The 13300-nt window shown below is 41.5% G+C and overlaps 1 protein-coding gene across 4 annotated transcripts in view; it reads right to left on the reverse strand.

Annotated features, from left to right (window-relative positions):
- Window positions 1–1198: 1198 nt before the first annotated feature.
- kdr (kinase insert domain receptor (a type III receptor tyrosine kinase)) overlaps window positions 1199–13300 on the reverse strand; it is a 35711-nt gene continuing 23609 nt past the window's right edge. The window contains exons 25-30 of one of the 4 annotated variants that reach the window (XM_061780721.1): window positions 13198–13297; window positions 13011–13116; window positions 10740–10864; window positions 10567–10642; window positions 9273–9346; window positions 1199–1965 (exon numbers count right to left, since the gene is read on the reverse strand). In XM_061780721.1, the coding sequence (XP_061636705.1) occupies window positions 1878–1965; window positions 9273–9346; window positions 10567–10642; window positions 10740–10864; window positions 13011–13116; window positions 13198–13297 (569 nt within the window). In that variant the 3' untranslated portion in view covers window positions 1199–1877. Of the gene's footprint in view, window positions 1966–7478; window positions 8116–9272; window positions 9347–10566; window positions 10643–10739; window positions 10865–13010; window positions 13117–13193; window positions 13298–13300 lie in introns of those variants that run through there. The other 3 variants (XM_061780718.1, XM_061780719.1, XM_061780722.1) reach the window with 3 other exon arrangements.

Below are 13300 nucleotides of genomic sequence, written 5' to 3' on the forward strand. Positions count from 1 at the left end.
ATAGATTTAGTGAGAAAAATGGTGACGTGTTAAATTTTAAATTTCAAGAACAACATGTTAAATTTACTGTATATGTGAAATTGTTAACTGATATTTGGATTTTTTTTTTTCTTTGATGGTATTAATGAATAAACCATCTAAATAATGAACAAATACAATTCATCAAAGAATTTTAGGAGAGAAAACAACTCTTGACTATGTAAATACTCAATAGTGAACTGGATTCAAAAACTTTGCCTACCCCTGAGGTAAGTCATTTATTTCATGTTCATTATTGTGTACACCACAGCAGGCTGTAAGTGGAAATGTAGAAGTAGTAGTAGTAGTAGTAAGAGAATTAAGTATGTAAATGTTGATCCGAAAAAGCGGTCAAAATGACCATTTATTTGGTCCAAGAATAATAGGAACTACGAAGTCATTTGTCTAAAATGTCCACGTCCTGCGCCTTTTGGGGCATTTGTTTGTGGTTGCACTTGTGATAGATATTTCTACCAAATTTCATGTCGCGACGTTTTCCAAAAATGTTGAAAAAGTCTCCTTTTAGAACGCCGTTTCTAACATTTTGGTGACTTCATTTCGCTACATGAGAGCCGAACGGATCAGCATCCAGAATAACTGGAAGATACTTGGTGGTACACGCCGGTCATTACAACCATGCATTTCTAGATACAGTGCAGCATTTGTGCATTTTTGCAATCGTATTGAATGTGCGTGTGTATTTCATTGCATTTCTAGTGGATTCCATGAGATGTTTACCATATGTTGAAGCCAATCCATTTAAAAATGATCATATAGCACCTTAAAGTACCGCCTTAAAAAATACTTAGCTCTCCAAACACCACCATCATGACCAACATCAAAAAAGCAGCATCGTAGGCCTAGATGTTCATCAAAACCAAGGCAGAGGTCTTATTCCTAAAATGTTCAAATTGCTCAAATTATTGTAGTAGTCCACTGTAACATTAAACGCCTCATATAATCTTTAGTTTTTGACGCACGGATAAGAAAGTTGACTGTCTTCCTCTATCTCTGACATACATCACTTGTCTGTGATGTGTCTGTGGTTGGGGGGAGCGGCGCCAGTTGCGCGAGACAGATGATCACTGCCTTTCCATGTGAGTATGTAAGACATTGCCTCAGGAGAAATAGGCAGACACTCCTTAAAGCAATCACTTTTTTATTTATTGGCTCTGTCTCTTTGAATGCATGTTTTTATTGAATTGTATCTCTCGTTATTCGCACAGTGCTTGTCCTGTCTCGTCTACTAAAGGGTTAACATTTTTCCCCTGACAAGATAAAAATGCAAAAACTACTACTTATATAATGAGGACAATTCAAATCTATTGCACATACTGAGTAAATGTTGAAAAACATCTCTTGTTGAGATTAAATGCAAATGAATTGGATTTAAAAGTTAAATACAACTGAACTGTCCATTAAAAATGCACTGAACACGAAGAGTAAAACATGTACTGTAGTGGATTTATATGATGATGATGATTATTTTTTAAGAATTTCAAACATGTACTGCTGGAGAGAGCCAGTAGGAAACCCAATTGCCCCGGATGTCTAACAATTTTCACATTATCCGAGAACCTTGTAAAATAACCAATGCTAAATACTGCGGTGGTCCACATCTATTTATAGCTCCTGATTTCTATCGGTGGGAATCAAGTTTTAGGATGTTTGGCTTCCTTTCCAAGCTGAGACGGAATCTCTGTTCAGTGAGGCGTATCGCCGCTCGCCTCCACCCATCGCACGCCTGCCTCCATCCCACTGACAGGTTAACATCATCATCTTTGCGTCACAGCAGAGCCGCTCATTAGTCATCCGTCGTGTTGTTTGTGGCAGGAAGAGGGCGGAACGATGCGAGTCAATCACTCAGTTGGCGTGAGATAGCGAGGAGATGGGAGGCGTCCCGATGACAGACAGGCACGGAGGGCGTCTGGTATCGCCTGTGCACACCTGTAAGGTTAAACTACCTCCGTAATCAGCACTTCTTTTACGTCTATGAAGAAGGGTTTCAATACAAGCCCACATGCCACAACATAAGATTCACCTGCACAATCAAACACAAGGGCGTTTTGAAAATTCCGCCCCCGAACCCAGTTGCACTTAGTAACATGAAATTTGGTAGGAATGTCTATCTCGAGTAGACTCACGAAATAGTCTCAAGAATCAAGTCGCAAAAGGACTCGGGAAGTCCTTTTTGTAGGCAGCGCATGGCAGTGAATTTCATTAACTGGCCTTAATCCACAAAACCGATATGCCAGTTTCTTGTTTTGGTGGCAAGTCATCCAATTTTTTTCCGCCAGGCACGATGTCAAAAAAAAAAAATCGAATTCTTTCCAATTTAGTGTTTATTACAGGGGCTTTGGGGGCTGAATTTTCAAGAAAAAATGATGACTCTAAATTAGAACCACAGTAGAATGCGTATGTTATACAGGCTGTCCATCATGGAGCATGTTGAGTCACCGAGGACTCTCGCACCAGAACACTTTCAGTGGCGGTCACGGCGTGATGAACGTGTGTACGGGCTAACCCTTGCGTGTGCTCGGCAATCTTGATGTGCGTGTGTGTGAGTGAAGAAAAGACCAGAAACATGAACTGCATTGTATTGAATTTGGCCACACTTTCCCATGGCGCTTTTCACCAGCCCACACTTTGTTAGTCGTGAGAGGAAATGAACAAAGTGGGCCAACATTGTTTGAGCACAGCATAAACATGTGCAGCTGCATCGACGTAATAATGTGCGTGTCCGTGTGTTTATGTTGCACAATTAGTTATTATTATGTGATACACCAAAGCAGGAAGCGCCGGCCACAACGTCCATTCACAAATTTCTTGCCGGGGTCACGCAACTGTCAGGATGTCATGACCACACTGATTTCTGTTTCTCTTACTGAAAAACATTTTCTTTTTTAATTCCAAAGATAATGACACTAAATGTTGTATTTAATCCATTGTGGTTATTTTGCTACATAAGAGGATCAATGTTGTCAGAAGGGAGCCTTGTTAAGGAATGGGTAGTGGTACTACCACCACTGATGGAAACACCCAACTCCTACAGCAGGCATTTGCGCGAAGCTGAGAACTCGATTTAGCAGATGCTTCGGAAAGTTGCATCATGAATCTTTACCTGTACGGACTTCAGGTTGCCGAGCATCGTAATCTTCCGCTTGAAGCCGCAAACGCCTGCTCTGGGAGTTCAGTGATTTCATCTGTGCCGGTCGTAGCAGGTCTTCCGCTGTGTGGTTTGTCAAGTACAGATCCCGTTTCAAGAAATTTGCCACGGAAAACGTAAATTGTGCTGCACGTCAGAGCAGTGTTAAAAGCTTCTTAAACTGGTGGCGAACTGCAATCGAGGGCGGAAGAACGGCAATGTTGCATTGCATTGCATTCTGTGCTTACGAAAGCCCCGAAAACTAAGCTGTCAAATACAACTGATTTCCCGTCTGTCCAAATGATACCTATAACAATACACACAATGACAATAAAGAGCTGTTGCCGTATTGTACGGACCGGTTCATTTCTGGTTCTATGTGTTCTTGTAAAAACGTTCAATGGGGACAAAAATCCAAAGAATAAGCATGATTAATCCAACATTTGAAATGAGCTGTTTCATTGGTGTTTACAGTAGATTCCATTTGGGAAAGAGTCACATGTGTCGCGCTCACACGATCGCTAAAGTGTTAGCTACGAACGTCAGCGTACCGACTGACTGGCTGACAGGCTTGTACCAGCGACCTTTACATGACAAATTGAGATAAGGCAGCCAGGGGGCTGCGGCACACCTGTCAATCAAATCTGTGTTCATGCGTATGTGTGTGCTTTTGTTTTTCCATGTTCGTCCGGAACAACCATAACTGTCATTAGCATAATAGCACACATATTTGAATGTTTTTGTAAAACCAGTTTTTTTGTTTTTGTTTAATTATTTGGTAACCAGAAAAAAAAAATACGAAGGTATTTACGCTATTAGGATAGCAATGTGTGTGTGTTTTCTTGTCTTTCTACCGTCATGTGCCACAAGCCACCTTTATTGCATACATTTGAAGTGTGCGTGTGTGCATGCGTGCACAACGCTTCAAATACAGACGTGAGCGTGTGTGTCCTTGTCTTTCTTTACAACCCTCGCATGTGTGTACGTGCATTCTTTTATGCGTGTGCGTCGTGTACCGGCCATCCCGCCCGTCCCCACCCCTTCTTCCAGCGTAGATTCATCATCACTCATTTTCTTCCAGGATTAGGAGACATCCTGTTTCCAATATCCCAGATTTTCTTATCTCGTGAGTGGCAACCCGCCACGGCCGCCTCGGCCTAACAAGACGTCTGACAGCTGCAGGTGTGTGTTTGCCTGTCAGTGTGTCTCCGTACGTGCATGCACATATGTCAGTGATATGATCAGACAGGTGAGTTGAAAGAGCAGAGTGACGGTGCACTGCGTGATCCAGCAAGACACTCAAAAGCTTGGAACCTTACGACGGGGCGGTGCCCTGACAAGGTTTTAACAACAAAATACCTGAACCATCCCTCGGAAAACTTGCCCGTCATTATCCTGACATTACATTGATGTTGGTTGTTCTTTGACGCACACGAAGGAGCTCCTCCAGTCAAAGGGAGGCACTTACATCTCTGTAAACGTTGCATATGCCGTGATACAGATCGCAGTCATCACTTCCGAGGATACACGGCTGGAAATTGAACAGAATTTACCGAGGAGATCAATTTTGATCTGAGAGGAGACTGAGGGCAGAGAGAAACCAGAGCAGGACAGCGAAGCGGAGACTGTGGAGTGTCCCAATTTACTGAGGAGACCAATTTTATCCGAAAGGAGACTGAGGGCAGCGAGGAAACGGCCCGCTGCAGTAAATTGAAGACTGTGGACTATTCTTATTTGTTAATCATATACATTTTATCAGAGGGGAGACTGAGGGCAGCGATGAAACATATGGAATGTGTATTGATAGTAAATACAGGTGCGCCACAGTCTCCGCTTTGCTTCACCATGCTGTTTTCTTGCCACCCTCTGTTTCTTCTAAGATAAAATGAATCTATATCAACAATACACGTACTCCACAGTCTCCAATTTGCTGCACCACTCTGTTTTCTTGCTGCCCTCAGTCTCTTCTCAGATAAAATTAGTGTCCTTCGTGAATACAGGCACCTCAGTCTCCTCTCTGTTTCCTTGGAAATCTTGGGTCAAAGTGCTCGCTGCCTCATAAAAGCAGATAAAGGGCAAGGAGAAGTGGCTGGAACAGGATGTTAGACAGACACGCACTAAGAGGAAACACCAAAAAAACGACTTTCTTGAATCACTTGTCTGCGTGTGAAAGTCACGCACTTTTTTTTTACCACACCTCCATCTGCTGGATTGAGGGGGACACTGCACCTCGTACCCTACTTCATGTGTGACCGCCATTATATCATGACTGTCATGATATTATCTTTCTGTTGTTTTTCTCCCCCTTCATTTGGAACATTGTTTTTTTTTTTGTAAATTTCTTCGTAATTTTCCCTTGGGGATTGCCATTGCACCTTTAGCGACTTTTAGCAAAGGGTGTCAAAGAACGCTTTTGAAATGATAAAAGATCCGGTTTGTTGGCTTAATTCAGTTCGTATGTTTCTACATTTACTCATGTTGTTTTTTCACTCCAATTTCCACGTTCTTGTTTTTAATTACATATTTTTTTAAATGTATTTATGCATTTTGGGACTTTGACCGATATCTATTTATTTATTCACAACTATTATTTTTAATGTAGTGGATTAAAGAACGTTTTGATGCATGACAAGCAGCCCTTAACACCCAAAAAACAATGAGAACAAATGCAGTTTCTTAACTTTATTCTTTGTATTCTGAATTAGGACGTTGGTTTATGTCATTATATATATATATATATATTTTTTTTTTTACAGGTGGCAGAATATAGGGATTTGATGTTTTTCCGCTCAGATATTTCAATATGAAATATTCAAACCTTGAGTGCTGTCATCCAAACCGAGGGACGTCCTCCATGTGCTGACATCCTTTGTACCACAGAGGGCAGTCTTGCTTTTGCTGTCGTTTTCGTTTTATCTCTTAACATTCAGGTTGATTTTACACAACCATTCGCACTAAAATTAGAATTAGAGAGATTTTGTTGTGCATTCTTAATTCAGTTATGTATGTATAACCATAAAATTGCCCAAAACACACTGAATACAATTAAAGGCCCTGGTTTCTGGTGTTCATGTCTTCATTATTAGTGTCACACACAATAAAATGATATGTAAGACAGTAATATTACAAGTTATTCCATTACATAACTATCATTCTGCAACTGTAGCACTACTTTGTGTCGACGCACGTAAAGGGCTTCTTCAAAAATGTAGGGAGAGTGTTAATGTGTGTGTGTGTGTGTGTGTGTGAGGTAGTCCTAAATGATGTCTCGAGTTGTACGACGTGCTATAATTAGCAGCGTTTGTTGTATGAGATGGCAGACAAAACCCATTCGTGGCACGTTCCCACGCGCCTCCGTCCCTCGTCAGCCACTCGAAGGCCGAGAGGCGACGTCAATGCTCATTCTTACAAGGCGGGTTTGTCGAAAAGGGTCAGGCTACGTTGACATTACGTTCCTGGCAAGCGTTTTAGCCCACCGTGAACAAAAATGGGATGACAGGCCGACGAGAAACCTACTCGGGGTGCGTGCAACGCAATTTGGCAGTAGGTCAAAGGGTGAACTCAACTCACTTCAACACAAGCAGCACTTTGGCAAATAGTGAGCAAGGCTTCGAGCTGTTTAATGCCACCCGCAGTTGACATTTACACTCAAACGAAACAGAAAACCAAGACAATTACACCTTGCACCCCACCAACTTAATGCTAACATGTAATAGAAAGCACCATTGATATGCTAGGAATTAGCATTTTTTTTTTCCATCTTCTGCGAATATTTTATTCTTATTCTTATTGCACCTTTATGAGTCACTGAGAGTAGTGATGACTCTTCTTTGTTTGTATTATACTGCCCTCCGGTGGCCCAAGCAGGCACACCAGAAGGAGCAGCACAATGAATTGAATTGAAGCATTAAATCGTGATACACAAACTGTTGAATTCTTTACATTATTTTTACTGATGCTCTTACTCTATGTTTTTATAAAGTATAGCATTATAGAGTGCTCTTTTCCTAATTTGCATATGCCTCAGATCAAACAAGAAGTTAGCGAAGTTTGTCAGAAGCGATCGTTTCGGGTTCGTAGCATCCAAGCTTGGCATCACAGTTCGATGATTCTGGGAAAGTTAGTTAGTAAATTAGCCGCTGACACAAGTTTGACGTATGTGGACAGCAAATTTGAAGGACGTTCATATCATAACAGGACACACGAACAAGTCTCAAAATCAAACAGGAAGTTGGCGATTTTGGTGTGAAGCGGCCATTTCAGGCCAATTGCAGGCCTCCAACTGAGAGAATGGTAAAAGGTCACTGAAATAGAATCAATCTAAAATCTTATTTTAATGTCCAACACTTTATTAGTGGAAAACCCCAATGAGTTCATTTTATAAAACTAGTTACATGAATTCTCTGGATAGCAAATATCCTGTAATGCGGCTACAAATAAGCGACTGTACACAAAGAAGAGAACTGGCTCCAGTGCCAAACAAAAGCATTCCGTGTACTGACGTCACAATCTCCAAAATTTGCGGCGACGTTTCCTGCCGTTAGCTTACTGGGTAAACACGATAGCCGGGACAGTTTACACCCTCTCGTCAGTCAACCCTCATTTTTGTTCCGGTTGATTTACGACGCCAACGACAACAACACTGCAGCGCTACTTATTGTTCAACATAACACCGTACAAGACCGGATGGTTCCGAGGGTCAGACGGGCGGCGTGCTGTAGCGGATCTCCGCGCCAAACTTGGCCACGGAAAGCGCAGGAGAAGGCTTCTGCTTCTTCAGGAGCATGCTGTGCTTGACAATGGCCTCCTCGTTGGCGTAGACCGGCGCGTCGGCGTCGTCCGAGTGGTAGCCCGACTGGTAGCCGCTCGTCTGGTTGGACGATTCGGACGCCAGCGACTCTTTGCTTTTGCAGCGTAGAAGCTGGCTGGTTGTGAGGAAACCGCGTGACATGCTGTTGATCAGTCACAAATCTTGAGAAAGCCAAGCCCTGTTTATCCCGGGGGATTTGTTCCAGACCCACGCGCAATACATGAAAATCCACGATATAGAGAGACATATATATATATATATATATATATATATATATTTTTTTAAATTTTTTATTTTTTTTTTTAAAAACATCGTAATGTATCCTCCGCAATAAACTGACGTTCACTACGCTGGTAACTTTGAGACTTTTAGGACTCAATCTCCTAAAATATTTTTCAGGTAATATTTTTAGGGATGTCTGGGCATATGAGAGTGTTTCAGTGGTGTATGTGAGAGTGTTTCAGTAGTGTGTGACTGAAAAGAAATCTGCTGAGTATGTGAGAGCATTTTAGTAGTGTGTGTGTGAGATTCAATTCAGTATTGCATATTAGTGGGAAATCTGTAATGTGTGAAAATATTTCTGTAGTTTGCACGAGAGCACTTCAGGTGTGCGAATGAGAGCGTTTCAGTAGTGTGTGAGCGGAAAAAAAGTTGCGCCTGTGAGAACATTTTCCTAGTGTGCGTGTGAGAGCGATTCAGAATTGTATCTGAATGGGGGGGGGGAAAATCAGTGATGTGTGAGAGTATTTCAATTGTCAGTGTGAGAGCGTTTTATTTGCGTGTATGAGAACGTTTTAGTGGTGTGTGGGTGAGTATTTCAGTAGTGTGAGAGAGCATTTCAATAATGTGTGTGTGAGTGAAAAAAAATCTGCAGGTATGAGAGCATTTCAGTTGTATGTGTGAGAACGTTTCGGTAGTGCATGTGAGCAAAAAAGATTTCAGTAGTGTGTGTGTGTGAGAGCATTTTAGTAGTGGGTGACAACTTTGTTCCGAAAAAAAAATTCTCAGAATTTATTCTCCTAACTTTGCTACATCTTTCTCATAATATCAAAATTGTATGCATCGCAACCTTTTCCGGTGAATATTAGCACTTAATCTCTTTTAGACATTTTTCATCCACGCAAAAAAAAACATATGATCGCAAACTATTTTTGTTGTTGTTCTATCGCCATTTGTAGTATCACCAAAAAATACCAAATTCAAAATGCCATCATTTTCAACCGCGTTCTTGACTTTGCGACTTTTTGTTCGTAATTGGATGACTTTTATGAGGTTTTTTTTTCCGATTGTCGTACTCACCTCAAGCCGGGCGTCGTTAGGAGCTGTGGACTCGAACGTTTTGCTTCCTCGGGTGAACAGTCCAGGTGACCCTCCTGTAGGAATCATTCCAAAAATATTTGGGTTTTTTTTTTGCTCCAGTAACCTGTGAACTTTTTCTTTGAAAAGAGCACATCAAATATTGTTTTTTCAAATAAGTAATATTACGACTGTATTCTGGTATCTTTAAGAGCTTTTTCATCTGATATCCCAACTTGATTTTCGTCGCAACATCATTTAATTCTCGTAACTGTGACTTTTTTGTTGTTGTTTTTTTTCCTAACTTTATGCTCATAACATTGGGACATTTTTCATGTACTATTATGACTTTATGGGGAACATTAGGATGTTATTTTCATTATATTACAATTTTATTTTCGTATACATTGGGACTTTTTTCATGTAATATTACGACTGTTCTAAAAATATCCACAACTTTATTCTCAGACTTCATTTAGTAAAATCACAACTTATATACATATTACTTATATTACATATTACAGTTTGAATTTATTGCTTCATATTTAAAAAATTTAATTTATAGACTTAATTCTTTTTTTTTTACTTTGAAATTTGTTACTTCTCTGCTAATTTTAACAATTTATTCTCAGAAATTTGAAACATGTTTCCTTTTCAATATTTTGTCATGTTCCAACTTAATTTCTTGTAGGATTAAAACTGAATTAATAATAACTTTTATTTTTTTAAATTCATATTTAATTACATTTTTTTCATTTCCAACTTCATTCTCCTGTTTTTGTGACTTTTTCGTCCAAGTTTTACAACTTTATTCCTGTAACTTCAAGGCGTTTTTAATGGAAGATTAAGACATTTTGTTGTTAATATTCCAGCTTCATTAGTTGTAATATTACAACTTGATTTGAGAAAATGTATTCTTGTAATTCATTTCACGACAACACAACTTGCTCTCGTCGCATTCATTTATTAATGTTAATGATTTATTTATTTAATTGTTGACTCTAGGATGTTTTTCAATTTGTAACAAGACAACATTTTCTTGTCACATTACGATGTTATTACATTTATTTAGATTAGTAATTTATTTATAAATGTTTTGACCCTATTATCATAACTTTAAGACATTTCTCATGAAATAGGAACATTTTCATGTAATATTACAATGTTCCCATAACAGCACAACTCTTTTTCTCAGAATATTCAGATTTATTTCTCCTAAAATTAAAAGGACTATATTTATGATTTTTTTCCCCCTAGTGTTTATAATTTCATGTATCAGTGATCGGAAGACTCCCACCATGACACCGCTGTGCTCCACGGGGACGTCGTCAAACGTCTTCACGCTGAGCCTCCGGCTGCAGATTTCGCCCCGCCTGGACCCCGAAGACCCCGAAGACACACCCTGACGTCAGCAGCCGAGCACGCGCACCACGGAGGCATTGGAGGATTTCGAGGATACATTACGCTGACCCGAGAGACAGAGCGTTGTCGTAGTGCGGCTGAGCTTCCAGGATGTCTCTGCTCTGAGGCGTGGCGTAACCCGGAGCTCCCGCCACGTCGCCTCCTGCCGTCAGCGGGATGTAGTCCTTGCCGTCCTGGAGGAAAAGAACCATCCGGACTGTTATGGACGCAAAGTTCACAAGCCAGCATCTGTGACGGTACGGGGCTGTGTTAGTGCCATTGGCATGGGTAACTTACACATCTGTGAAGGCACCATTCATGCTGAAAGGTACATACAGGATTTGGAGAAACATATGCTGCCATCCAAGCAATGTCTTTTTCATGGACGCCTCTGCTTATTTCAGCAAGACAATGCCAAACCACATTCTGCACGTGTTACAACAGCGTGGCTTCGTAGTAAAAGAGTGCGGGTACTAGACTGGCCTGCCTGCATTCCGGATCTGTCTCCCATTGAAAATGCGTGGCGCATTATGAAGCGTAAAGTACGACAACGGAGACCCCGGACTGTTGAACAGCTGAAGCTGTACATCAAGCAAGAATGGGAAAGAATTCCACCTCCAAAGCTTCAACAATGAGTGTCCTCAGTTCCCAAACGTTTATTGAATGTTGTTCAAAGAAAAGGTGTTGTAACAAACGCAGTGGCAAACATGAGCCCGTCCGTCCCAGCTTTTTGGGAACGTGTTGCAGCCATCAAATTCTAAGTTCATGATTATTTGCTCAAAACAATCAAGTTTGAACGTTATCTCGTCTCGTCTTGTGTATTCAATTAAATATAGATCGAACATGATTTGCAAATCATTGTATTCTGTTTGGCGGCACGGTGGGCGACTGGTTAGAGCGTCTGCCTCACAGTTCTAAGGACCGGGGTTCAATCCCCGGACACGCCTGTGTGGAGTTTGCACGTTCTCCCTGTGCCTGCGTGGGTTTTCTCCGGGCACTCCGGTTTCCTCCCACATCCTAAAAACATGCGTGGTAGATTGATTGAAGACTCTAAATTGCCCGTAGGTGTGAATGTGAGTGCGAATGATTGTTTGTTTATGTGTGCCCTGCGATTGGCTGGCAACCGGTTCAGGGTGTACCCCGCCTCCTGTCCGAAGATCGCCGGGTTAGACTCCAGCACTCCTGCGACCCGCGTGAGGAGAAGCGCGACAGAAAATGGATGGATGGATTCTGTTTTTATTTATGTTTCACACAAAATCCCAACTTCATTTGAATCGGGGTTGTACTTGTATGGATTCATTTACAAGGCAAGGGAACAACTGCAACTTAGTTTGTATGGTGTATGATGAGTCAGTTGAGGTTGTCAAGATTTCCAGTTGGATGTGGAAATGAATGTCAATTGAAAACAATATCTAGATCTTAACAAGCTATTTTATAAAAGCAACATACATCATATTGATCCACTGCGATCTGAAAGTTGGTCAGTGAAAATGCTGATTCATAATATTGTTGAAATTGCATTAACATTTTTTCAGCAAATTTCATATTTTCAACAAGCTAATAATCAATAAATGTTTCAAATTCATTATTTATTATATTGATTCATTTTCCAAATTAATTATTCCCACCAAAATGATGGGCAAAACCTCCAATTTTGTAAAGACTTTTCTAAAAAGAAAAATATGACAGTACTAGAGTTATTGTTTTTATCTGGTACAGTATTATTACTGTTTTTTTGGGTTTTTTTGGGTAATTTTACAACTTTATTCAAACATTTGCCATATAATTATACTCGAAAAATAAGTTACAAACCAGAAGTTAGATGAAAAGCCAGTTTGTCTAATTATTTCTATTTTTCAATTCAGCTTAATTGAGGGAAAATGGGCGGCACGGTGGACGACTGGTTAGAGCGTCAGCCTCACAGTTCTGAGGACCCGGGTTCAATCCCCGGCCCCGCCTGTGTGGAGTTTGCATGTTCTCCCCGTGCCTGCGTGGCTTTTCTCCGGGCACTCCGCTTTCCTCCCACATCCCAAAAACATGCATTCATTGGAGACTCTAAATTGCCCGTAGGTGTGACTGTGAGTGCGAATGGTTGTTTGTTTGTATGTGCCCTGCGATTGGCTGGCAACCAGTTCAGGGTGTACCCCGCCTCCTGCCCGATGACAGCTGGGATAGGCTCCGGCACGCCCGCGACCCTACTGAGGAGAAGCGGCTCGGAAAATGGATGGATGGATGGATGAGGGAAAATGGCCATTCAAGTAAAATGTGTGTGAGTGGCACAACATGTTCATATTGCATCCATCCGTATCGATCCTGTACGGTAAGGGCGGACATGCATACCTGACGAGCGCTGGCCTGCAGCAGGTTGCCCAAATGCTCTACCAGCTCGGCGAAGGTGGGCCTGTCCGTGGGGCGGTCCAGCCAGCAGTCCAACATGGTCTGATATCTGCCAACGCAAGTGGTTTTGCGCGCGTCTCAGCGTGACAAACAGATGCGAGCCGGTAATAACCATCTCCTCGTCACTCACATCTCCGAGGTGGCGTACTCTGGCGGTCTCATCCTGGTGCCTTCTTTAAGCCTTCGGCAGAACGTCTCGTCGATGCAGACGCCGGGATAGGGCGACGCTCCTG

Source organism: Phyllopteryx taeniolatus, chromosome 7 (assembly GCF_024500385.1).
Source record: "Phyllopteryx taeniolatus isolate TA_2022b chromosome 7, UOR_Ptae_1.2, whole genome shotgun sequence".
Taxonomy (NCBI): domain Eukaryota; kingdom Metazoa; phylum Chordata; class Actinopteri; order Syngnathiformes; family Syngnathidae; genus Phyllopteryx; species Phyllopteryx taeniolatus.